The 25,322-nt window shown below is 60.7% G+C and overlaps 1 protein-coding gene across 38 annotated transcripts in view; it reads left to right on the top strand.

The window, feature by feature from the left end:
- The window catches only part of SORCS2 (sortilin related VPS10 domain containing receptor 2), a 507,067-nt gene that overhangs the window by 142,672 nt on the left and 339,073 nt on the right, over window positions 1-25,322 (top strand). For 10 of the 38 annotated variants that reach the window (XM_084971464.1, XM_084971462.1, XM_084971463.1 and 7 more), the window contains exon 1: window positions 16,320-16,562. The exons of the other annotated variants lie outside the window; for them this stretch is intronic. In XM_084971464.1, coding sequence (XP_084827590.1) covers window positions 16,557-16,562 — 6 coding nt within the window. In that variant the 5' untranslated portion in view covers window positions 16,320-16,556. Of the gene's footprint in view, window positions 1-16,319; window positions 16,563-25,322 lie in introns of those variants that run through there. 38 annotated transcript variants of the gene reach the window in all.

The following is a 25,322-nucleotide window of genomic DNA, read 5'->3' as shown; positions in this document are numbered from 1 at the left end:
GGGTGGGGGGAAGATGGCCCTGGCGCGGGCACCGCCTCCCCAGGGACGGGGTGTCCACACCAGGGCGGCGCCCCCACCTTCCTGAAGTAAAGACTGGCAAGTTTTTCTTTTTTTCGGTCTTTTTAGGGCGGCACCCCTGGCATAGGGAGGTTCCCAGGCCAGGGGTCCAGTCGGAGCTACAGCTGCTGGCCTCCGCCAGAGCCACAGCAACGCGGGAGCCGAGCCGTGCCTGCGACCTACACCACAGCTCACGGCAACGCCAGATCCTTAACCCCCTGAACGAGGCCAGGGATCGAACCTGCACCTTCACGGATCCTAGTTGGGTTTGTTAACTGCTGAGCCACGACAGGAACTCTAACCCGCACAACTTCTTAGCTGTGTTGGGAGCTCGGGCTTCAGAGTTACCAACAGATCTTCTTTTTTTTTTTTTTTTTTTTTTTTTTTTTTTTGAGCGTTGGCTTTTTAGAAAACTAGGGCATCGTTGATCTACAGTGTTGTGTCAGTTGCTGCTGTCCAGCAAAGTGACGCAGTGGCACGTGTGCACACACTCTTTTCCTCGTACGGTCTCCCATCGGGTTCTCTCCCAGAGGCGGAGTGAATGGATCACGTCTGTGGGTGACGATGGAGTCTTTGTGCTTTTCCTTTTCCTTCGCTTGCTCTTCTGAAAAGAGAGCCGTCCCCTCACTTTCTGCTGCTTCAGAATCCCTCCACGCCTCCCGCCCGTGCTCGAGAGGCGTTCGGGGGGACTTGGCGCCATCCGGGGGGTATCGAGTCCCCTCCATCCCTCGTTCGTTCTCCTTTGTGTTTGTTTTCAGTCTGGGCTGCGGTGAGCTTGTGCCACTGTCAAGTTTAACGAGACCTTTTGAAGGACGAGTTCATTTCAGCGTGTGGGGTGGCCTCTGGACCCCACAAACTGTGTTAGGAGGCGAGGGTTTGTGGGGTCTGCAGGTGGGAGACGTGATGACGAGCAGGCGGAATGAGGGTAGGCGGGCGGCCTCCCTTCTCCCCTCCGCGCAGCGAGTTCCTTGAGCGAGGATCCCTGAGGCTCCATTGTCCGCAGGCCTCGTACCTGTCCTTGGGTTGTGTGAGTGACGTGGCCCTGGTGACACACCACAGGTGCACGGTAGGGGCCGGTCCCCTCAGCTTTCTTTTCTTCTCTGAAGAGCTGGACCCGGGCTGGGCAGACAGCAGAGAGGCCGGAGCAGAGCACGGCCAGGGCAGGAGCGTGGAGCGGGCCTGGGCCTGGAGTCTGCAGAGGACAGGGTGTCCCCGGCCTGCAGCAGGGGACTCCGGCTACCCTGGGAGGCATGGCCCCTTGCTTTGCCCGCTTCTCCTTCTTAAGAAGAGACACAGCGGAGGCAGATGAGTCAGATGTCAGGGCACCTCGATTCCAGCCAGGGAGCTCTGGCCAGGGTCACGTCGCCTGGAGTCAGGCTTACTTGCTGGGCTTCTTGGTGCCGTTTCTACTTTGATCTTTTTTTCCTCAGAACATTCTTCTGATGGACCACAGCCCCGCCGAGGAGGGATGCTCGGCCAGCTCTGAAGTAGAGATGCGTGGGCCCCACCCCTCCCTCAGGCGCCCCTGGGCCCCCCCATCTCCTCCTGCTTCCCTTCCCCTGGCCCCGCAGTTGCACAGCAGGTGGCGGACAGGGCTGGGGGCCAGGGGAACACTGTGACACACCCCTTCCCCTCGGGCGCTCAGCACATTTGAAGTTTCTGTCTTGCTCAGGTCGGTGGTTCAGAGCCGTGTTCAGCTGGTAGCTTCTACTGGTGGGTCAGGGACCAAGGCTCCCCGTGACTGAGGTCTTGGGGTCCTTCCGATGCCAGGTGGTGGGCAGTGGGGGGTGGGGTGGGAGGAGGGGCTGGGCCTGGACATGCCCACATTCCATATCCCCCAGATGCAGCCACAGCCCCACGCCCCGCCAGGGAGAACCGGCCCCTGGGCGGTGCCCCTGCTCACTGACCCCGTCCGCAGACCCTCCACTAACCCGAGCTTCTGATCCACGACGTGAAAGGACTTAGGGCCCAGGCCCAGCAGGAAGTACAGCCGCTGGAGGGCAGCGTGGAGGGAGGGTAGGCGCCTGGGTGCTGTTATGGGCGGAGCCATGTCCCCACAAGTCCCCGAGGAAGCCCCCGACCCCCAGCACCTCAGAATGACTGCAGGTGCAGGTGCAGGTGGAGGTGGGCCATTAAAAAGTGGTGAAGGCAAGATGAGGCCACCAGGGGGTCCTGATCCAGTCCGACTGGATCTTTAAGAAGAGGGACACCGACCCCGTGAGGCCACAGGGAGAGGCCATCTGCAGGCCAGGGAGAGGGGCCTGAGGAGAAACGACGCTGCCCACGCCGTGACCTTGGACGTGCGGCCTCCCGAACTGCGCGAGGACTCGTGTCTGTCGCTTAGCTGCTTGGTGGCGGCGCACGCGCTCGCTCTGCCACGCCTGGTCCGGGTAGTCGCTGTCAGGTCCCTCCGGCGGAGAGGGTGGTGGACTGACTGCTCGTGCTGCTGGCCAACAGGGGACAGAGTGGGTGGAGGCCGAGGCCGGAGGCAGGGAGTCCAGCGGGAGGCTGTTGTCTGACAAAGGAGGAGGAAGACCCAAGACCCTGTCCCCTGTGGCTGGGGCTCGGCCCCTGTCACCAGAGGGCAGAGGGGCTGGTGCAGGGCCTCTGGGGGCCACTTCAGCCGCCCCCTGCTGCGGCCACTTCCCACGCTGACTCACAGTCCTGAGCTTGCCTTGGGGGGGGTGGCTTGTGGCCGGTCCCTGGCACCCCGCTCCCGCCCTGCGCCCCCCAAATGCTCCCTGAGTAGTATTGACCATGCCAGTCAGCCAGCGGGTTGCATGCCGGGCAGAATTCAGGTGCAGAGGTGGGAGTGGGGGGCACAGGCCTGTGGGCAGGGGGTCCGGGCAGGGCACCCATGCTGGCGGAAGCTGTGGGCGGAGGACAAAGCCAGGGCCGGCTTGTCTGGAGCTGGAGGGAGAGGGAACTTCTGGAATGAAGGATGAAGTTCTGATTTCTGGGGCGGGTGGGTGGCTGGTGGGCAGGCTCCGAGGGAGGGTACAGGAAGCAGGGGCGGGGGGGGCTCCAGTCCTGCTGGGTCCGGGGGGAGCAGGGACAGGCCGTGACCACTGCGTTCCATTCTGAGGATGACGTGGTTGGCACAGAGGCGCTGGATGGGGTCTTGACACTGTTGCCTGGAGACACTCTCGGCGGGGGGGGCTCCCGGGGCTGGGGGGTGTGCCATGGAGCTGCCCTGGTTCCCAGAAGCTTGTCCTGGGAAGGGGGCACAGACGTGTTCTGTGCTGGGCTGGGGGTCGTTCCTGCAGACAGATCTCTGCTCAGGACGATGTGCAGAGCTGCTTGGAGGCTGGGGGTGGCCTGGTCCCTGGAGGGGTGTGGGCACAGCAGCAAGCAGCCAGGACAGATCTCGGGTCAGTGGGACAACAGGCAGAACCTGGATGCCGAGGAGCCTGGGCTGGGGGCCTTTCCAACACCCAGAGCCTGGACTTAGTTCTTTGACAAAGAAGGGGTCTGTCTGACCCCCACGCCCAGGGGACCAGAGCTGCTTTGGTGCCTGGGGGAGGGTGAAAGGTCACGCCGTCCATCTCCTGGGTTTCAGCCCAGTTCTCGGGCGCCTGCTGTGTTTTGGGGACACTGAGGCCGGGGAGGCTCAGACCTGGCAGAGATCCCCAGGGAGGCACAGAGCAGCTGGCTGCCCAAGTCTGAGCCCGATCGCCCTGCAGCCCCTTCTTTCCCGGCCCCAGCCGCTCTCAGGGCCAGACAAAGACAGCGCTGTGCTGGGACGATGCTCGCAGGCCCCGGGAGGGGATTCCGGAAGATTCCATGCACGACGCGCCTCCCCTTCACTTCCAAGCAGCCTGGAAGTTCTTTCCATAAGTAATTCATCCAGAAAAGAAGAAAAACAGCTCCTTGGCTGTGCACGACCTCCTGCGCGCTCTCTCAGACAGCTGCCTGGGGGGCCCCGGGCGGGGGGGGGGGGCGTTTCCTCATGTCCTCGACGGGGACGTGGAGGCTCGGGGCCGAAATGCCTGTCCCGGCCACTCCGGCCACACGGGCCACCCCGGCCACCCTGGGATGCGGGCCTGGGCCTCGGGGCCTGGCTGTGGCCACTGCTCCCTCCAGGCTTTGCTCAGCTTCCCTCTGCGCTGGGCTGTTCGTTGTTTCCGCATCTTCCTCGCAGGGAGGGAAGGCCGAGGGTGGGAGCTGGCAGACGCTCTGTGAACACCCGGGGAGGATGGCAGAGCTGTGGCCAGGCCACGGGGGCAGGCGCGGAGCTGAGAGCAGGGTGTGTGTGTGTGTGTGAGTGTGCGTGTGTGTGCGTGCGTGTGTGTGCGTGCATGTGTGTGCGTGTGCGTGTGCTGGCATGTATACTGTGGGGTATGAGCTTCTGCCTTTTGCTTCTCTCACAAGGCGTCTTTGGCTCCCCTTCAGCCCCTCTGCTCGTGCTGCTGGTGCAGTTAGGGCAGGTGGGCCCTGCTCAAGTCGGGGGGACAGGGGGCCTCCCCTCTGGCCTCTCCCACCCGCCAGGGGCGCTCCCTCCTCCCTGGCCCAGCCGGCCGCCCCTCACCAGGCTCCTTACGGGCTCAGGCTCCTGCTCCAGGGTGGAGGTGGATGCTTGGCTGGCCTCAGGGTGGGACCCCGCCCCCAGCTCACCTCTCCCTTCCTCTGCCGGCCCTGCCTGCTGGCGACCTTGGGCTCTGCCTGAGCAGCTTCCCCTGCTGGCCACTTGTCACCTTTCTGGGGGCTCTTCTGACCCACATACTTGGGGTTAATGGGTTTGAGCCCCACCTCCCTGGGCCATAGAGGCCAAAGGTGGGGCACTGGGTTCTGCATTTGGGGCGAACACCTGCTCTCCTCCTTGTTGGGCTTCTAGAACAACAGCTTGGTCCTGGAGCAGTGGCGCGCTGCAGAGGGTGACAGAGTCGGGGTTTGCCCGCAGACACGTGAGCAGCCTTGGGCCGGATCCGTCTCTGTCCCTGTCCCTAAAGGAGTCAGTTGGCCGCCCACTTGCCCGCCCGGCTCCTCCCCGCCCCTGGCACGTCTGGCCCTCACGCACCGCGTCCTCCCCTCCGCTCTGTCCCTGCCTCCTCTCTGCCCTCCCTCCTGCCTCTCCAGGAGAAACCGCAGACCCTGGCTGGCCTGTGCGGGCAGCTCTGTCCACACGCCCATGGCTCTGTGCCTTCTCCACCAAGGCCTTCTGGTCCCGACTCCTCCTGAGTCCAGGGTCACTGTTCACATGACCCTGTTTCTTCTTCCTTCTCAAGGCTCACCTGCTGGGCTCTGTTATGGAGCTTTTCTGGAGCCCCTGGGGGGCCCTCCCTCCCTCTGCTGGCTTCTTCCCATGTTGGCCGGCCCTGTTCGCTGGGTGGTGGGTGTCTGGGTCCAGCACCCTGCCAGCCGTGAGGCTCTCGATGGCGCTTGGCAGGGTCCTGCGTGCACGGACATGAACTCCCATGAACTGTGGGTACTTTAGCTCCTGTGTGCGAATGTGCAGCAGCCCAGAGAGGCCAAGTCACTCGCCCAGGTGACCCAGCGACCTGGAGGCACATGGGTGATGGAGTTGAGGGCTCTGACTTTTGGGTCCGTTTCCTAGCACTGGGGACTCAGGGATTCGGAACAGTTTTAATGCACCTGAACACCACGTGAGGGCTTCGATCTTCCTGGCAGCCGAAGGTCGGGCCTCTTCCTCCTCTGAGGCGGGGTCAGGGGCCAGCTTGGACATCTCGTCACCTGGAGAGCAGAGGCGGAGGGGCTCTTTTCTGGAGCATCTGTAAATGGGAGCGTGAAGCAAGCCTTTCCTACAGGCTCGTGGCTTCTGGTTGCTGCTAAACGTTTTTGAGATATATTCCTCTTTTTGAATTCTTCTGAAATGGAGCCGCAAAGCTGTGGGAATTGAATTCCATCCAGTTGATGGTTACAATGCATCTTTGCTCCTCTTGGCTCTGGGCTGGGCTCCAAGGAGAGGCAGAGGCTCAGCCCCAGCTTGTGCAGATCCATTAAGGGCAGAGGGACAGAGCTGGGTAACTCGGCCCAGAGATCATCTGGGGAGCAGGGCCGGCATGGGTGGCTTGGGAGGCACCAGGCAGGCGGTTCCAAGGGCCAGCTTGTGCCCTCTCTGCAGCAGTTCTGCCAGCCTGGGTGTCCCCCTGACGTGCAGGCGAGGGAACGGGGCCTCCGGGAGGTGGCCGAATCGACCAAGAAGGAGTTCCCGTTGTGGCTCAGCGGGTTGAGAACCTGACTAGTATCCATGCTCAGTGGGTTAGTGATCTGGCATTGCCTCGAGCTGCAGCGTAGGTCGCAGATACAGCTTGGATCTGGTGTTGCTGTGACTGTGGTGCAGGCGGGCAGCTGTAGCTCTGATTAGACCCCTAGCCCAGGAACCTCCATATGTCTCAGGTGCGGCCATAAAAAGACTAAATAAGTAAATAAATACATAAAAGAAACGGGAGTTCTCACATGTGGGTTTTCCACTCTGGGAAGTGGGGTAGGCTTCCTAGAGGGGCTTGAGGATGGGTGGGTTTGGCAACTTGGAGCGGGGAGAGAGGCGTTGGCCGAGCAGAGAGAGCGTGGCTGGTGGCAGGACACCGGAGGCCAGAGGGATCTTGCTCTGAAGCGCTGACGGTTGTCCGGCCCCACCCCCAGCCCGGCCTCTGCTAAGCTGTGCACCTGCAGCCTTGCGTTTAATCTCAGCAACTCATGGAAGTAGGTACAGTCGTCAGCCCATTTTAGAGACAGGGAAACTGAGTCACAGAGGGGCTAAGTCAATTGTCTGAGGTCACACGGCTACTACGTGGTGGACTGGGGTTTGAATCCTGGCCTCCTGGCGCCAGAGCCTGAAGGAGGCAGGTGGTCAGCTCGGCGGGAGGCAGGGGTGCCTGGCCCAGTGTGTGGAGGTGACCTTTGCTGCAGTGCAGGTGGTGGGTGCGGGAGGAGGAAGGGCCTGGGGCATCCTTCCAGGACCAGCTTCCATTCCTGCCGCCAGGACATCGGAAGGCACCCCACCCCCGCCACCCCAGGCCTTAGCTGCTCATGGACAAAATGGGCCTTCACAAAGCAGGGATTCCAAAGCTTGGGGTTCCTTGAGGCAGATGTCAGGGCTGCCCCAAACCCTTGATTTGGACTCCAGAACGTCACTTGGTTGTGTAAGCCCCGATGAAGCCGTGTGCACACCCTGACCCCTGGGCCCGGCCACCCTCCCCGGCTGCGGGCTGCCTCGTGTGTAGGGACCATGCAAGAGAGCTTCCCCTGCCGTCCGCATGTGCACGTGTCTGAGCCCCCGGGGACGGTCACTCTGTACACATGCATAGATTTTAGGCCCGAGTGTGTCTCAGGGGGCGGAGTCTGTCAGTGACACACCTTTCCGGTCGGAATCAGAATCTCCCACGAAACAGGTGGCTGGGGAAGCAGCCAGAACACTGGCGGGACCCAGGCAGAGACACATGATCTTGGGAGCGGCCTCCCTATCTGAGTCGCCTGGCTTTAAAAGCCGAATTTATTACATAACCTTGCACACAGATAAAGCACTTCTGTCCACCTTGTAAGCTGAGTCTTGCAAATAGATTTTATTTTAAAAATGGTTTGTGGGGAGTTCCCGTCGTGGCGCAGTGGTTAACGAATCCGACTAGGAACCATGAGGTTGCGGGTTCGGTCCCTGCCCTTGCTCAGTGGGTTAAGGATCCGGCGTTGCCGTGAGCTGTGGTGTAGGTTGCAGACGCAGCTCGGATCCCGCGTTGCTGTGGCTCTGGCGTAGGCCGGTGGCTACAGCTCCGATTCGACCCCTAGCCTGGGAACCTCCATATGCCGCAGGAGCGGCCCAAAGAAATAGCAAAAAGCCAAAAATAAATAAATAAAAAAAATAAAAATGGTTTGTGGGAGTTCCCGTTATGGCTCAGTGGATTAAGAACCCGACATAGTATACATAAAAACTCGGGTTCGATCCCTGGCCTCGCTTAGTGGGTTAAGGATCTGGCGTAGCTGCAAGCTGTGGCATAGGTTGCAGACGTGCCTCGAGGTCTGGCGTGGCTGTGGCTGTGAGCTAGGCTGGCTGCTGCAGCTCTGATTTGACCCCTGGCCCAGGAACTTCTATATCCCGCACGTTTGGCCCAAAAAAAGAAAGAAAGGGAAAAAAAAAGGTTTGTGAACCACTGGACTAGAAACCTCTCAGAGCCTTGAGCAGCCCCAGTTCTTGAAGTGGAAGTTCACGGCCCCCCGGCTCATAGCAGGTCAGGGCCAAGGGCAGACAGAAGCTGGGTGGGTTGGGAGGGGTTGTCTTCCCTCCAGGGCTTCGACCTTCCATTGGGAGTGTGTCCTGCCCTGGACTGTAAAGATTTTAGGTGGTAAAGACGGATTTTAGAGGAAACCTGGGCAGCAAACCTACAAAGCGAAAGCTGTACATGGAAGCAGCCCTGCGATCTGATACTGCAACCCTCGGCGTGAGCCAGAGAGCCACGGTCTTTAAAACACGGCTTTATTGAAGTGTGATCGATAGGCAGTTAACGGTGCCTCTTTCAAGGGCACAGTTTGGTAAGGTTGCCCAGCTGGGTGCCCCTGTGAGACCACGGCCACATCAGGGGAGGATCCATCACCCCCTGGGTTTCCTCCTGCCCCTTAGGACCCCGCCTGCTCCCCAGACACCCGCTGCTCCGTCACTGGAATCAGGTTGCTCTTCTCGGCTCTTCCATCCCTGGAATCCTATCACGACCCTCCCACCCGCAATTGTTCTGAGATTTATCCAGTTCGTCGTGTCTCCCAGCCGGGGGTTAGTTTCCTGCACCCCACTATTTGGACACCCCGCTGTCTGATGGACTCTTGGCTTGTTTCTAGTTTTTCGCTGCTGTGAATGCAGGTCTTTGTGGGGCGCTGTGCCTTCCTTCTCGTGGGCGAATGTCCAGGCACGGGTGGGATGGCTCAATCATGTTGAACTTTTGAAAAAGCTGTCACCTGTGCCATGCGACATTTCCACCCGCGATGAGAAAGAGTGAGATCCCAGTTCTCACCATCCTCGCCTGCACTGGGTGTCGCCGTGTTTTTGATTTTAGCCGTTTTAGTAGGGCTGCGGTGGTTTCTGTCTCTGGTTCCCCATGACTGATGGTGTCCGAGACTGTTTCTGGGCTTTTGCCGTCTCTCTCTCTCTTCTTTGATGAGGTGTCTGCTAGACTCTTTTTAAGTTGTTGCTTTTGTCCTTGTTATTGTGTTTCGAGAGTTCTCCCTGCGTGCATAGGCCTTTATCATATTCATGTGGTGATTTGCAAATATCTCCTCCCAGTCTGTGGCTTGTCTTTTTCCTTCTCTTCTCTTGAAGAGAACAGTGTCTTTTGAAAGACAGCGTCTTCCATGCTAAGGAAGCGCAGTCTGTCGGTTGTGTGCATTGTATTTTGTTGCTCTTTTATCCTTTGTACTTTTGGGGGCGTAACCAAAACATCTTATCCCCGCACTCGGGCTCCGATCCGTGCTCAGCTGGCGATTTGTCCACTCTGGCTGGTGGACTGCGGCCCTGTGCCCTGCCGGAGCTGGGGCGCCAGGTGGCTTTTCCCTGGATGGAGAGACGAGCCCTCGCCCCTCGCTCCCTTGGGCCCTCTGCCACCTGTCTGCTCCCACCTCCTCCTCCTCCCATCTGTACCTGACTCACGTGCCAGCAAGATCTAGGCCTTCTTTGCTGGGTCTCACTCTCCCCAGCCTGGGCCACCGTCCCTGGAGCTTGTGCTGCCGTGATGGCCGTGGGGTCTGTGGAGCTGGGTTACAAAGAGGGGGTCCCCACCCCTAACCTCAGGGAGCCCCTCTGTGCCCCTTGTCACAGCCTGTGGCCTGGCTGGGTCTTCCTATTTCCACGCAGCATTTGTCATCAGTCCTTTGCAGGAAGGACTTTCTTGAACTGAGCTTGTGTGCCCTGCATGGAGGAGCTCTTGAGCTACCCCTTGCCCCCCGCCCCAAGCCCTGGGCCCGCTTGAGAGACAGTGGGACCGTCATGTCTGCAGGCGCCACAGAAAGGTCGGCCAGCGGCCGCGGCTTGGGTCCCACGCGGCCTCCTAGAGCCGGCCCGGCCACGGCCTCGCGGTGAAGCTCCCCCGAGGAGAGTGATAGATGTGAGCAGCTTCCTCCGTGGCCAGGAGCCTCCCTCCAGATGTCCTGGAAAGTTCCGGAAGCCCTGGGACCCCCAGTGGAGCTGGATGCTGCCCAGAGTCCCCAGCCCCCCACATGAGCCCATCTGACCTGCGGAAAAAGGCCTTTGGAGCTCCAAGCCCCGGGAGGGAGCAGGTGGGAAATCTTTGTGGGGGGGGGGCATTGGGAGAGACTGAAATGAGCTCCGCAGCCGTGGAGGAGCCTCTGTTTCCCGCACGAACCATCCGAAGGGGAGCAGGGCGGGCTGTGCCCGGTGTGCTGGGAAGTGAAGTGACAGCGTTTGTTCAGAGCAGCCACGTGTGGGGGAAGAAGCGTGGCCTGAGCAGGGTTCCCCCCAAGTTCATGTCCACCCAGAACCCGTGAATGTGGCCTTTTTTAGCAACGGGGCCTTTGCAGACGTGATCCGGTCCAGAGAAGGTGATGCTGGAGCAGGTGGGCCAGACCCAGGGACTGGGGTCTTTGAGGAGGTGATGCTGGAGCAGGTGGGCTGGTCTTTCTAAGAAGAGGAGATTGGGACACAGACACAGAGGAGAGGCCAGGTGGGTGGGGGCAATGGCTGGAGGGATGCGGCCACAAGCCAAGGCACATCTGGGTCCTCCAGAGGCCGGAAGGGTGCTTTCTCAGCACCTCCAGGTGGAGCTGGGCCCGGCCAGCTCCCTAACTGAGGACCGGCCTCTGGTGAGAAGCCCCACCGGGTTGCTTTAAGCCCCTCGTTCGTGGTGTTTTAGCACCACAGCCTCGGGGAACTAGGATGGTGTCTACGCTGACAGCCCTGGGCTGGTGGCCTCCAGTTTCTGAGCCTCAGCTTCACGAGGTTGGGGTCAGGACACCAGCCCCATCAGGCATCACAGGGGTCAAGTGAGCTGCACAGAGGGCGGGGCTGGTGCTCAGCCCAGGTGCTGTCTTGCCCTTGGACTTTCTGAGCTGCTGGAGGGGGAGCGGATATCTGTGCGCCGGGCACTCTGCCCTGCGCCCCCCGCCCCGGGCCTGACGGCGCAGACCCTGCCCCCACTTGGCCGTCACACAGTCCAGGCGGAAGCCCCAGCCGCTCTGACCATCAGGGGTCTTTTCCCTGCAACACGAAGCGTATGCTGTGTAATTGGACATCTGAGACTCCAGCCCTGGCGCCGGGTCCCCCGGGGTCTCCGGGCCTCCGGGCTGAGCAGGAACCAGCTACGCGGTAAATGCCTAGCACAGCTGGGCCTGGGGCTGGCCGACCCTCCCAGGCCTAATGCACAGGCGGTGCAGCCGGGCAGAGGGTGCCGTGGCCACCAGGCCTCCCGGTTATCTGTGGGTCCCCACTGTGGGAGGCGCCTGGGCTGGGGGAGGGCAGGACGGCTAATTTCACTCGCGCGATGGAGCCATCTCAAAGATGGGTTCCAGTTCAGACACGCTGACAGGGCACCTGCAGGTGGGAAGGCCACGGCGTAAACGTGGTTGGTTCAGATAAACCCTCCACGCAGCACCGTCTGGGCGGCGGCTCATCTGTCCTCCGTTCAGTGGTTGGAAAATTGTGAGGCACCTACTGTGTGCTGGGCTGGGAGCACAAAGGCAGAAGACACAGCCCCCCCCCCCCCCGTTGCGGGAGACAGGAGGGGGTGCACATGTGAGGGAAATGCCCTCGGTCAGAGGGCAGAGGAGCGGAGCTTGGGAGGGTTTGCCCTGGCAGGGGGCTGGCTGGGGAAGGACCAGGAGGAAGAAGGCCTTGGGGACAGACAGAAAGACCCCTGTGGCCCAGGCCTGAGGTCACTAAGGGCAGCAGGCAAAACTGAACTGGACGTGGCATCTTCTGGGTGCTTGCTTGGCCTCATCCGTTCATTTGGAGCAGCCTCACCCCCGGCGTTGCTGCCTCCGTGACATCCACGCTGTCCTGGGTGATGTTTCCAAAGACGGCTCTGATGTGACAGACAAAGATGGTGTCACCCCTTGGCCCCAGGGCCTTCAGTGGCTCCCGGTGCTGTGGGATGGCGTCTGGGCCCACCCTGCTTTCAGGATGTCTCCCCTCAGCCCCTCCCAGGCACCAGGCTCCCCGGGGCGCTCCCCCCAAGCCTGCCTCCAACGCAGTCTTCCCTTCACCCGGAAGGCCGTTCTTCTCCCCCAGTCCAGCAAATTCCGGCATCCCCTCCTCTGTGGGGTGTCCTGGGACCCCGCAGAGCCCAGTCCTATCCCTGGTCTCCAGAGACGAGTCCATACTTCTTTCCACGCAGCCGACACCTGGGCCAGCTCTGGCTCTCTGACTTCTCACCTGTCTGCCCAGCTGGACCTCAGCCACGGCCTCGGGGTCTGTGCCCCGCCCCCGATCATGTGCTGAAGCCCACCCCCCAGTGTGATGGTGTTTGGAGGTGGAGTCTTTGGGGGTGACTACTTCACGGGGGTGGAGCCCCCGGGGATGGGATTAGTGCCCTCACAGAAGGGATCCTGGTGAGCTCCCCGGCCCCTTCCGCCACGTGGGGACCCAGTGAGACGAAGGAAGCGGGTCCTGAGCAGATGGGAACCCTGGTCACGGGCTTCCAGCCTCCAGAGCTGGCGAGAGGCAAAGGCTTGTTGTTGAAGCCGCACAGCGATGCTATTTTTCTTCCTGCAGCTCAAACGGACCACGACTCCCCCTCGAGAGCAGGCACAGCAGGATCTTCACCTCCTCCAGACCCCAGAGCCCACCCCACAGCGGGTGCTCAGGGCATGCAGGAGTGACAGGCAGGGGACACGTATGGGTAGGGGCTGGGGTTCTGTCCAGGAAGATTCCAGAAACACAGGCAGAGGCTGGAGACTTCAGAGCCCCCCTCCCCGCAGGAGGTCCTTTCAGCTGCACTTTTTAAACCTGGAGTCTGTCTCCTCATGTAGCCACATGGTGCAGCGATGGGGTGACAGTGGCCAAGCCAGCCCCCCAGGTGAGAGGAGAGGCTGCAGAACAGGAGGCACGGCTTGGTATTTTCACGGCTCCTCCCTCTGGTGTTCCTAAGAAAGTTATGGATTTTCTTAGTGTGTCCTGATTAATCATTAGGAATGTTAGGTGGTGAGGGAGCAGGCCCTGGAGGTCTTGTCAGCCAACTTCAGTGCCGCCCGGCGCCGGGCGTGGAGGCCTGAGCGCCGGAGCTGTGCCCGGTCTCACCGCTGGCTCGCCTTCTTCCTCTCCTGCCCCCGACTGTGCACGGCCGGGGGCTTCCAGCCGGCCGCCCTGGGCTCAAACCTCGTCCCTGCCAGCGCCTGGCCGGGTGACCCCGGGTGGGCCAGTCTCCCATGTGTAACCACGACCAGGTCGTTTCGGGGTCACTGAGGTCATGCGTGTCAGGCACGTGGAGTGTCGTAGGCGCTCGGTACGTGCTCTTTCCATGTTCACTCGTGCCACTGCATCCTGGGCTCTGGCCGCGTGGACACGCCGCGTGAGTCGCCTGCGTCAGAGCAGGAAGCACTCACTGCCTGGGTCAGGCCAAGGCTGGTGCTGCAGGAGGAGGGGACGTGACAGGAGCTCAAGGCCTGGGGGGAGGGGGCAGGGGGCAGACGAGGAGGCTGGGGACTCCAAGGTCACATCGCCTCTCTCCCACCTGTCACTTTGCTCATGCCCCCCTTCCTTCCAGGAGGACCCGTCCCCTCGGTGTCATGGCAGTTTGTATTGACGCAGCTCAAACGCCCCCTCTCCCAGGCAGCCTTTCTTTCTGCCACTGAGGCGGACTCTCTCTCGCCTCTGAAGGCCCTCGGCTCGGCGTCTCCCTCCCTGCTCAGCCACTTCTGCCCTCTACTCTCACGAGTCACGCTCGTAGCTTCTCCACCCAACAACTTCCCGCAGGCTTTGCTCCCCACCTCCCTGTCTTCCCCACCTCCCTGTCTTCCCCAGCACCGAGGAGCGGACCCATCTGCCTGTCTATGCATTCATTCCTTCAATCATCTCTCCATTCATCCTCCATCCGGCATCCGTCCACCCCTCTATCCAGCCAGCCATCGTCCAGCCATCATCCATCGTCCATCATACAGCCGTCATCCGTCCATCATCCACCCATCCATCTATCCAGTCATCTGTCCATCCATCCATCCATCCCCTGTCCATCCAGTCATCTCATCCCATTTGCCTGTCTATCCAGCCATCAATTTCACAGCAGTGAATTAAGCAGAAAAAAAACCTTGCCCTCGTGGAGCTGGCACTCTGGGGTGAGGGGACTGGCAGTAAAGAGATAAGCATAATAAATCTATAGTCAGTTACGTGGCAGGCGCCTAGGCTGGGAACTCTGGAAGGAGTTGGGGGGCAGGTGGGGGAGGGCGTGAGAGCAGGTGAGGATGGGAGGTGCAGGGCCAGGCAGGGGCCACGGGCCTGAGGTCAGGAAGGAGTTAAGGTAGTGCTATGACCTGTTGCATTTTATTCCGAGCGTCTCAATTCTGGAAGCACCTGCACCACTTTGCACATGAGGAAAGAACACTCCAGAGAGGGCTCTGCAGGCCGGCCGAGGGGTGGCAGAGGCAGGACTCGAACCCACATCTCTAGAGCTCAGTCCAGCTCCCTTTCTCTTACGCCAGATCTTCCAGGGGCTGGGCTGGGGGTGTTTCCCGGGAGCGCCTCGTCAGCTCCGGACAGCAGATGGAGACAGACACGGGTCTTGCCTCTTTGGTCAGCTGACTGTCCCTCCTCAGCCCACCTCCCAAGGCTGGTAACCCCAGGGACGGGAGGCAGTTTCTGCTCCCGTCCATGGTCTAGTGTCTGCTTTGCTGGGCGTCTAAGTGTGTGTGTGCGGGAGCCTGGCGGTCTCGGTGGGGACAGCATGGAGCCTTCCCGCCCTTCCTTGTCCTTATTGGTGAGATTGAATTCCCAACGGGAGAGGAGGTTTTGCTTGCGTTTGCCTCGAAGCCACAGTTGGAAGTAGAGAAGGCTGGTGGGACAGCACGCTGCGTAGAAGAAACTTCTAGCACAGGCTTGGAGGCAGGAACAGTGAGTACATGTTCAGATAAGTGTCCAGACTGTTTGGCGTGAAGGACGCAGGCAGCACAGAGGCTGGTACTGTGATGTATATACAGCAGCTGCCACTGTAACTTGTGTTCAGGCCTTCTGGTTCAGGACGGAGCTAGGTTTGAGTGTCATTGCTGAAGGACCAACCTGGGCCCTCTGACTAACCTGGCTCGCATGGTATCTTCCAGCATTTAAAAAGCATGAACTTTAGCATAAAAATCTGGAATTCTGGCTTCTCTAGAAAAACCAAGAGATGGGCAGACCAAGTGTTAGGTAACTGGCCCTGTGCCATCCCAGGTCAGCATTCGGCCTGTGCTTTCTGCTCTGCTGCAGGACCCCGTGCTCCCTAATCGACCCTCCCACCCTGGTTCTTCTTTAAAGTATCATCCTGTTCTCACAGCTGGCCGAGTTGGTGGGGAATGAATTCAATGCTGTCTTTTACAAAAGCAGGGGAGGCGTTCCTGTTACGCCTCAGCAGGTTATAAACCCAACCAGTATCCATGAGGATGCAGGTTCAATCCCTGGCCTTGCTCAGTGGGTTAAGGATCCGGCATGGCCATGAGTTGTGTACACAGACCCGGCTTGGCCCTGGTGTTGCTGTGGCTGTGGTGTAGGCTGGTAGCTGCAGCTCCAATTCGAACCCTAGCTGGGAAACTTCCATATGTCACATGCATGGCCCCCAAAAGCAAAAGCAAAAGCAAAAAAAAAAAAAAAAAAAGCCGGGGAAATAGATGCCTCACTTGCACATCGATTTCTACCCCCATGGTTGGAATCAGAGCGATGATTCGAGAATTTCACGCTGGAGGTTTTAGAAGGCTCAGCCTCAGGGAGCCCTTGTTCTGTGTGGTGGCAGCTCGGGGAGGCGTCCGCTTTCTGGATTCCCTCCGGGCCAGCTGGGTGCAGAGCACAATCGATCACGTACCCTCTGCCATCCAAGCTGTGGGTTTCGCGGGGACACCGAGTCCCCACAGGAGAGGGGGCTTTTTACTCAGGTCTGGGAACAGTGAGCATGGAAAAGTCTGGGTCTTCTGCCTCCACCTGGGCTGTGTGGCCTTACCTGCTGGAAAGACTCACATTTGACAGTTTGTTTAGAGGGCGCAGCTTTCTGAGCCCGCTGCCAGATGGCTGGAGAGACAGCTGACAAACGCCAGACGGCTGCTCACGGGGAATCGAGAAACGCAAACACATCCACGCGTTCGCCTGAGCCGCTGTTTCAGGAAGGAGGGGCAGGGCCTATGGCTCTGTGGTCAGACTTACCCTGTCCAGCACGGAAGTGTCACTGTCACTAGCCCGTGGAGAGTTGGGAAAGGTCGGGGGCGGACTGGGCGGGGCGATGGCCCCTGCCCCTGCCGGTCGGTCACCTCGAAGCTCCCGGTTCCTGCATTCCCATCAGAGGGCGCAGAACCGAGTCCCTGCTGTCACCGAGGTGACATTCTAACGGGGGACACAACAGGGAGGCAGACAAGTCGGGAACAGGTCCCTTCACATGGAGGTAAGTGCCGTGGAGATCGAGGCACAGAGCCCGGAGCTGAAGAGGGACCGGCGGGCCGGGGAGGGAGGGCTGCAGGGTTCCAGGCCCTGCGGGTCAGGCCCAGGCAGCAGCGGGGGCAGAGGCCCTGCGGCAGGAGCGTGCCCTGTGTGTGTTCACCTCCAGGGTATGGCCAGGGTGGGAGGGGGGCTCTCCATCCCGTGGAAGGTGCTCGATGTATTCCCAGCGCACGAGGAGGCAGTGGGGCCGTGGCCTGACTTACAGGCGTTTCCCTCGGGCGGCTCTGCTCACCTTTTTTTCTCTAGTGAAAATGACAAAGCTGCCAAGGCCCCTTGGCTTGTTTCTGGTGAGATTTCACCAAGAAGCAGGCCACTGTCCCCTGAGCACCTAGCCTGCTCCTGCCATCAGGCTGGGCTTGCAGCAGGCTGTCCAGGGGCTGCTTGAGTGGAGGGGATAAGACGGATGGCCAGACCAGTGACCTGCCGCTTGTCCTCAGGGGCAGGGAGGGACGCGGGCACACAGGCCTGGGAGTGGGAGCAGAGGGCGATGAGGACAAGGAAGCTGGTGGGATGGGCACTGAGTCGGCGGCCAGAGGGTGGTGTGCAAAAGGGCAGCGGGGAGTGGAGAGCCGAGGGGGCGGCACTCAAGCTCCTGTTCCCTGGAGCAGCCCGCCCAGCCCTTGTGCCAGCGCTGCCCTCTCCGTGCCCCACAGCACCCTCCTCTGTCCTTGGCCCTAACACATGCTCTTCCCTCTGGATAACACGTGTCGTCCCCTCCACACCCCACCCTCCACCCCTGCCTGGCTGCACCTGGCTCGGCGTGGCCCACCGCCTACCCCCAGCCTTCTCTGCCTTGTGCTGCTGGAGTCTGCCTTGTGCCAGGCTTCCCGCTGCGCGGGGCCTTCCTTCGTGGATGCCCGTGTATCTGGATCCTCACAGCTCTGCCAGGGTCTGGGGATTGTGCTCTCTTAATTGTACCCATTGAGTCCCAACACAGAAAGGAAGCTGGGAATGTGGCAGGGGTAGGGGTGCCTGGGGGGAGGCTGTGACACCCCACACTTGCCTGCCCAGCCTCGCAAAAGTTACAGCCCCGGGCCCTCCCCCGTCTGCACGTCCTCTGGTAAAAGCTTTGCGAAGATGTTCTTTTGGAGAACTTGTGCTTTGGATTCAAATAGGGGAGGGCCTGTTTTGACTTTCAAACGAGGTGCTGAAGAGAAGGCTGGTGCTTCAGTGCCCGCTGGAGAGCGCCAGGGCTTCAAGGGCACCAAGCAGCCCCTGCACGGCTTGTGCCCGCCTCCCACCCCCACCCCACCTGGGGCCCAGGGCTCCGTTGCTCCTGGAATCTGCCGTGTCCTTTTCCCCCACAATGTTCTGAGAGTTGGTTTCCATAACTGCATTTGCTGGGTGTTGTAACGTAGGAAAAGTCTTTGTAGGTTTTGGATCATTACATAATGAGCCACAATGTTGGATATTATTGATGTGTTCATAACTGCCTAGTTCCACCAAGGGCTTTAAATGCTTACTTAAAATCTGTATTTCTACCTTAAAATAACAAGCAGTTGAGGGAATTAGTACAAAGGGCATGCAATGGTAGGAAAAGAACAAAACCAGATGTCACATGAGCATCCTAGCAGCTAAAGCAAAAAGGGCAATGGGGTTGGCTACAAAGTCCAGGAGACTATAGGTGAAGCAGGCTGATTCCAGGAGCATCATAGCGTTTTTGCATGGGCCTCCTGACGCTTGGCGAGGCACTGTTGGCCTAAGAGATGAGGAGGGAGTCGTGACTGCGGAGGTGAGTTCACCTTCCCCACACACAGCTCTGGAGGTGAGGAGAGCAGGATGTCGGGATGGCTGGGAGGGTCGGGGAGGCTCCTCTGAGAGGGCATTTGTGCCCCAGCTCATGAGGGAGGGCAAGGTCATTACCAGCTCAGTCCTGGCTAAGTAGGGGGGATGCCCGCCAAGAAGGCTCGCTGCCCGGGGCCCGGGGAGTCAGCCCCTCCCTCCTGGTGTCAGTGCTGGTCTGCTATGTCCAGGTTCATCGCCCCCCCCCCAGAGAAACCCCTTCTCCTCCCAGGACAGCACAGCGTTCTTGCAGGTCCAGGAGACCGCACGCGTCCTTCGGCGCGAGTGCTGCTTGTTTGAAGGACGGTGTTCCTGCTGTGGCTGTGCACCCCGCACGCTGTGGGAGGGATGGGACTGACCTGCCAGGTGCCGCTTGTCGTCCAAGACACACCCACCTTGTGGGGGTAACTCCTCAGGGAATCCCCCGTTTATGGACCGGGTGTCCAGGCTTGAAGAGGTGGGTGCCCAGACCCACAGCCAGCAGGAGGTGGGGCTGGGATTCAAACCCAGGCAGTCTGGCTCTAAAGCCTCGTCCCTTGCCATGAAGCCAGGCTGCCTCGGCGGAGTCCCCAGAGCAGTGGCTTTGGGTGTCGCTCTGCTCCCTCTCCCACCTGGGGTGTTGCTGCACGGGTGTCCTGTCATATGGCAGGGGTGAGACAGGGCTGCAGGGGGGCGGGAATTCACCTGCTTGCTGGGGCGGGCGAGCGGGGTGCCCTGCAGCTTAGAAGGGGGCTGGGGGCTGGCCGGTGGGGGAGGGAGGAGCTGTCTGCCAGTGTCACCGCCCCCCACCCCCGCTGTCAGGGACCGTGTCGGCTCCGTGTTGCGGTTGAGCCCTCGAGGTGGGCCCTTGCTCCTCTCTCCATCTCTCTTCACGCTCTCCCCCCACCTCGGGCTCTCAGCAAAGTGTAACCATAACGAAGCGGGAAAGGATGGGACAGGCGTGCCTCCCCGCCCTCTGGGCACCAGGCGAGGTGATGGCTGGTTGCCAGGAGCTCCCCGCCATCCCCCCAAACAAACCCATCTTGCCTCAAAGCAAGAGCATGGGGTGGGGACACCAGGATTAAAAGACACACACTTGTCACGTGTGAGTGACAGGTGCAAGAGCTCTTGTCTTGCTCCTAAACTGGGGGGGGGGGGGGGGTGGCCTGGCCTGTCTGGTGACAGTGCCATGCGGTACCTGAGCCGTGGAGCTGGTGTCCCCTCATGAGTGTAAATTCGGCCCTGATGAGTGGCTGCCTGGGGAGGAGCCTGAACGTGGCCGGGTGGGTTTTACCCCATCAGAGGAAGGGGGGTGGCTCCCAGGGGTGGGGGCTGGGCTGCTGCCACCCTCTCCTGGACCCTCTCAGCCCTTGGGTGGGGCGGGTGTGAGCTCCCTTTACAGATGAGGAGGCACAGGAGGCTGGGACCTGGTGGAGGGGTTTTCCCCCTTGGCCTCCTCCCCGGGACCAAGGCCAGTAGCTGTGGGGGGACAGGGTGGAGCAGGGGTGAGCTGGGAGGAGCAGGAGTACAGGCATGGCCCTCAGCACCCCCCTACCCCCACGAGCCTGTGTCTCCGTCTGAAAAATGGGGCTTGTTGCCGTTGTGAGGTTTAAATCAGATGATGGGTGAAAAGCCTCTCCTGGTACCCAGCCGCCAGGGGATGAATGAATGAATGAGTGAATGAAAGCAGGCAGGAACAGCTGAAGAAGTAACTGGTTCTCCGTGTCTTGGAAAGGACTTCAGGGCATCCTGTTGGCCTCACACGCCCACAGAGGGGCCTCTGCTGGGTGCCCTGAGAGCTGGGGCGGGGCTGAGGGGGGTGGCTCCGTTCAACGGCAGGTTCACAGTTTTAACCTGTGGACATGGAACAAACTTTCCCAGAGTGGGAGTGAGCTCACCATCCCTGGGAGCATACAAGCAGCTCTGAAGGCCCCTTGGCGGGCTTTTTCAGGCCCATTCCTTCCCAGATCAGGAGATCAAGTGACCTCCAAATTTCCTTCCAGCTTGGGCTCTGGGACTTGCCCTGTGGCTTCTCTGTTGCTCAGGCACACAATGAATGGTCCTGCCATGCCACCTGCCATCATTCTGCCTGCATCTACCTGCCAAGCCCCTTCTGTGTGCCGGGAGCCACCTTCAGAGGGTTTATCCCGGGGGGTGGCAGGTGAGTGTGGGGTTCCCAACACCCCCGGGGAGAGAGCCTGGGAATGAGCAGGGAGTGCTTCCTGGAGGAGGCATTTTTGGGTCGCCAGGTGGATTTCATAGAGTGGTGAAGCAGGGAACGGTGTTCTGCATAGGTGGATCAGCATTTGCGGAGGCCCAGAGGCAGGTGATGAGAGGCTGTGTTCTGGAGTTTCTGGAGTGGGGTTTGATGATTCACGGGATGAACTGTTCGACCTGGGAGGCTTCAGGCAGGTTGCAGCCAGGTCACTGGGGGCCTAGGATGAAGAGATCTTTGCAGGCAAAGAGGAGTGTGCAAGATGGGGATCCTGAGCAGAGGGGTGTCAGGATCTCTTCCATGGGGTGCTTCCTGAGCAGACCCTGGTCTTTAGTTTCCTCCCCTGAAATATGGGGACAGCAGGGCCCCTAATGTCATGGGGCTGCCACCGGGGGCCAGAGCGATAGCCCTGTGCCAGTGGCCACTGACTTTCCTCCTTTGCCTGCGCCTGAGCTTGAGATGTCTCTGCGGCTGAAACAGACAGGTACCTGCCTTGGTGAAGCTCTTTCTCATGGGCAAACTTGTGACTTGAGCTGAATCTCTGGGTCATTATGGAGCTGCTGTCAACCACTTGAGGGGCCCTGGGGCTCCGAGGGATCCACTGCCCTGTGCTGGGTGCCAGTGTGGACCTCCTGGCCACGCCCAGGACCCCCAGCTCCAAGACAGTGCATGAGCTTGAAAGGTGAATTCATTCTGCTTCTGGGGGCAGACTCCACGCTGGGCCATGGGGTTCCCGGAACGGCTCGGTGTGGCATCCGAGGCTGCAGAGCCCACCTTGCATCTGTGCCTCCTCCCACAGGACACAGGGACTTCTGTGGCCTCTGCAGGACACAAGCTTGGCCCCAAGTAGGTCCGTGTGCCCTGGGTGGCTGGGATCTCCATGGTTCTGGCGTCTGGCATCCGCCTTTGGATGGTGAAAGTCGGCTACACAGAGCATGTGTCCCCTGGGCGCTGTGGGGCTGCCATCCAGGCCCCTCCACTTGGGTTTTACAAATAAAGAAACTGAGGCATGTGGGATCCGAAGACCGAGGCCTGCCGGGTGCCAGCCTCTTGAGGCCCTGGGCATGTGCTTCTGCTTCTGGTCCTGGCAGACCCTGGAGGCTGGGGCCCACCACTGCCCGCCCCAGGCCTGACCCCAGCTTCATTCACTCTTGCCCACCAGGCCCTTGGAGACCCTCCAGGCTGTGGCACCCAGGCAGGCTGGTGATGTCAGTGATGACAGGCTGATATCATGTCACTCTCTTGTCACCCTCCCGGCCTGGGGCAGGAGGGAGGCTGAAGTGCAGTCCCACTGGGCCTGGCCAGAGGCCAGCCTTGCTTCCGCGGGTGGCGTTGGGCAGGAAGCGGGGCTGCGGAGGTGGCAGGGCAGGGCGGCGGGGGCAGGAGGGCTGGCGTGGGGCCAGTGCGCCACTCTTGAAGGGTCCCATTGATGGGTGGACGGCGGGCGGTCAGGATGCAGCGGCCTTCCTGCTGTCCCCCGGTCCCCTGCCGTTGACGGGCCTCCGGGCCTCCGCCCTGCTCACAGCTGCTTGGCAAGCGTTCCGCGGCTGCGTCACCTCGATGCGGAGCCAGCCGTCCTGTTTCTGCTCTGCTCTGGTTCACGGGGGAGCTGGCGGGCGAGGCTGCACCGGTTTCCTGGGGCTGCATGAGCAATGCCACAAGCGGGGGCTTAAGACTCAGAATTCATTCTGCAGGGTCTGGGGGCAGACGTCTGAGACCCCGTGTCGGGACCCGCACTCCCTCGGAGGCCCTAGGAAAGATTCTCTCCTGCTTCATCGGCTCGTTGGCCTCTGTGGCTCCTGTGGCTCTGGGCCGTCCACGGCGTCTTTTCCTGCAGCTGCGTCGTGGCCTTGCTCCCTGTCTGGGTCCGAACCCCCTCCCCCAGCACTCTGAGACTCCAGTCTGGATGCAGGCCCTCCCTCATTGGCACGGCCCCATCTTAACATGGTCCCGTCTGCAAAGGCCCCATTGCTAAACAAGCTCACGTTCTGGGGTCCTGGCTAGACATGGGTTCAGCTCCTTACTCAGCATCCTGGCCCCTGCGTCGCCGCTCTTCCCACCCCCCAGCCCTCGCTCCTCCCCTGCCTGGGCCCCTCGGAAGCTCTCCCGCCCTTTGGGGCCGAGTCTCCACCTGCCTTCCTCCGAGAAGCTTCTTTTCTTCTGCCGACACGTGAGGGTTCTGCCCGCATGGAGGCCCCAGATGTCACTGTGACCTCTCTCGGGCTACTGACCACACCCTGCTGAAGGCATGCGTGGCTCCCGAGGCTGGGGACGCCACCATGACAGTCTCAGTAACGTCCTTCCCTTCCCCCTCCGCGGAGGCCCAGCGCCTGCTCTGTGCTGCTCGGTGCATGAACTGCGCTGTTGACGCGTGTTCGTTGTTGCAGCCTCGTGGCCGCCCGGGTTTGACAGTCAGGTCTGTTCAGGCCCGTCAGTGAGTGACGTTCACGGGCTGTCCTAGGACCAGCCCCAGGCAGAGAGTCTGGAGCTGCTTCCTTTATTCAGAAGCTTTTGTGAGCGCCTTCCATGCGCTCTGCGTTAGGGACCCAGCAGGCAGCCGGCGGCCCGTCCTTCCCTCCTGCACTTACGGCCGGTGAGGTCGTTGTTAACCACACTGCGGACGGCAGTGGTTTTGCCACTGACCCCTTCTGTGACCTTGGCCAAGGGCGGCCCCCTGGGGACCTTGGTTTCCCCATGTGTAGCCCTTGGCCGTTAGCCTCCCAGCCTGAAAACGAGCCCCTGCATCCAGCAGCCCTGCTGGCTGGGCACACCCCGTCCACTGGCTCAGGGCAGGACCAGAATCCTGTGTTGAGAGGCCCCAGACAGACCACCAGCAGCCGATGACCATGGTCAGGTGGGGCACGCTCTGCCCAAGGCCCTGGCAGACGCGGAAGCCTCGGGCACAAAGGCTGTGTTGGAGCAGAAGTGACCTTTGAATCCCCCAGCCCGTGTCCCCGCCCCGGGAGCATCCAGAGGCTCCTTCCAAGTCCTGTGACTCAGAGCTCCCGGCAAGGCCACCGGGTCACGCTCCAGCTCTCAATGGGGGCTTTGAGAGCTGGCCTGCGTGGGACGCGGCTGCCACGCGGGAAGGCAGGTAACGCTTGACGTGCCTGGGAAGACCCATGGGGGTTGAGGAGCGGGGGGAGATGGACGGGCCTGGGGCAGAGCCAAACGTCAGAAGGACAGTCAGCTCCCTGCCGGGGAGCAGTCGGTGGTGGTCGTGCTGGTCCCGCATGCTGCTGAGGGGTCGTCTGACAGCTGGGACCCCTACCCTAAGCTTGGCCTGCAGGAGAGTTTCCAACCTTCAACCCAAAGTCCTGTGCCAAACTCATCTCAGGCGGGAACCCTGAAGAGGGTATGAGTTTCCCCTGGCTGCTGTGACAAGTGACCACAAATTTTGTAGCTGGAAAGCACATGGAGCTATTGTCTTCTGGTTCTGGAGGCCGGGAGCCTGCCGGGAGTCCCAAGGAGCTGAAGGCAAGGAGGTGCGGGGCCCGTTTCTGCCGGAGGCTCCAGCGCAGCCTGTTCCCTGCCCTGCGCGTCCTCGATGCTGCATTCCTGGGCTCACGCCCCCCTCCTCATGTGCTGCAGGCCCCTCCCTCCAGGGCACATGTCCGTCTCCTCCTTGACAGCTGGTCCCTCAGCCGCTCTCTCGTAAGGTCTCTTGTGGCTGCACTAAGGCCCCCCTGGATCATGCAGGATGACCCCATCTCAAGATCCGTAACTGGAGCTCCCGCTGTGGCTCAGCAGGTTAAGAGCCCAACATAGTGTCCGTGAGGTTGCAGGTTCAATCTCTGGCCTTACTCAGTGGGCTCAGGATCCGGCTTTGCTGCAAGCTGTAGTGTAGGCTGCAGATGTGGCTCGAATATGGTGTGGCTGTGGCTGTGGGGTAGACCAGCAGCTGCAGCTCCCATGCGACCCCTAGCCTGGGAACCTCCATATGCTGCAGGTGCAGTCCTTAAAGGGAAAACAAACAAAAAGATGCTGAACCTTGCCCCACCTGCAAAGTCCCTTTTGCCATGTGAGGTAACACCGTCACGGTTTAGGGGATTACGACGTGGACAGCTTTGGGGGCCTCGGTCTGCTGACCACGAGGAGCCTTTTGGGCGGTTCAGGTCAGGGCAGCGGGGCCAAAGGCGTCCACCTTCTTTCTGGAGGACGGGGCTCTGATTCCACCACCACCTGCACGCCTGGCCCCTGGGGTGATCTGAGGCCAGCTCACGGCAGGTGTCCAGCCAGGCTGTGGATGCAGGTCTCCCAGCTCCTTCCGCTTGGGGCAGTGCCCCCAGAAGTTAGAAATCAGTAAGACTTGAGAAGTAGAGTGTGGCATTTGGAAGCGAACTAAACACTGCTGTGGGCAGCCCTCTGCTCCCTGCAGTGCTGTTCGCACCCAGGCCTGCCTGGGCACCTCCCCTGCCCTGAGAAGCAAGTTCCGTTCTGCTCGTATTACCGAGGAAGCAGCCTTAGCGGCAAGGGACGTTCCCAGGGCCTCCTGGTGAGCACGTGGCTGGGTTTCTCCCACCACATTTATTCCATGTGTGGGACTCAGAGGGGACAGTCGATTAAAGACCTGAGGGAGTCCATGCTTGGTGAGCTCCAGGGACAGAGCGAGGCCAGGGGCTGGGGGACAGCATGGAGGAGGCGGCAAAGGAAGGGCAGAAGCTCCACCCACACAGGGCCGTGTGATGTGGCTGAGGCTCTACCCACACAGAGGAGTCTGGAAACCAC

The sequence above is a fragment of the Sus scrofa genome, chromosome 8 (genome assembly GCF_054392235.1).
Source record: "Sus scrofa isolate SSC_HxYL_T2T_F1_AM1 chromosome 8, Sscrofa_HxYL_maternal_Yorkshire_Landrace_v2.0, whole genome shotgun sequence".
NCBI lineage: Eukaryota > Metazoa > Chordata > Mammalia > Artiodactyla > Suidae > Sus > Sus scrofa.
The sequence above is the reverse complement of the archived record's forward strand: the minus strand, read 5'-3'. Positions and strand labels throughout refer to the sequence as shown.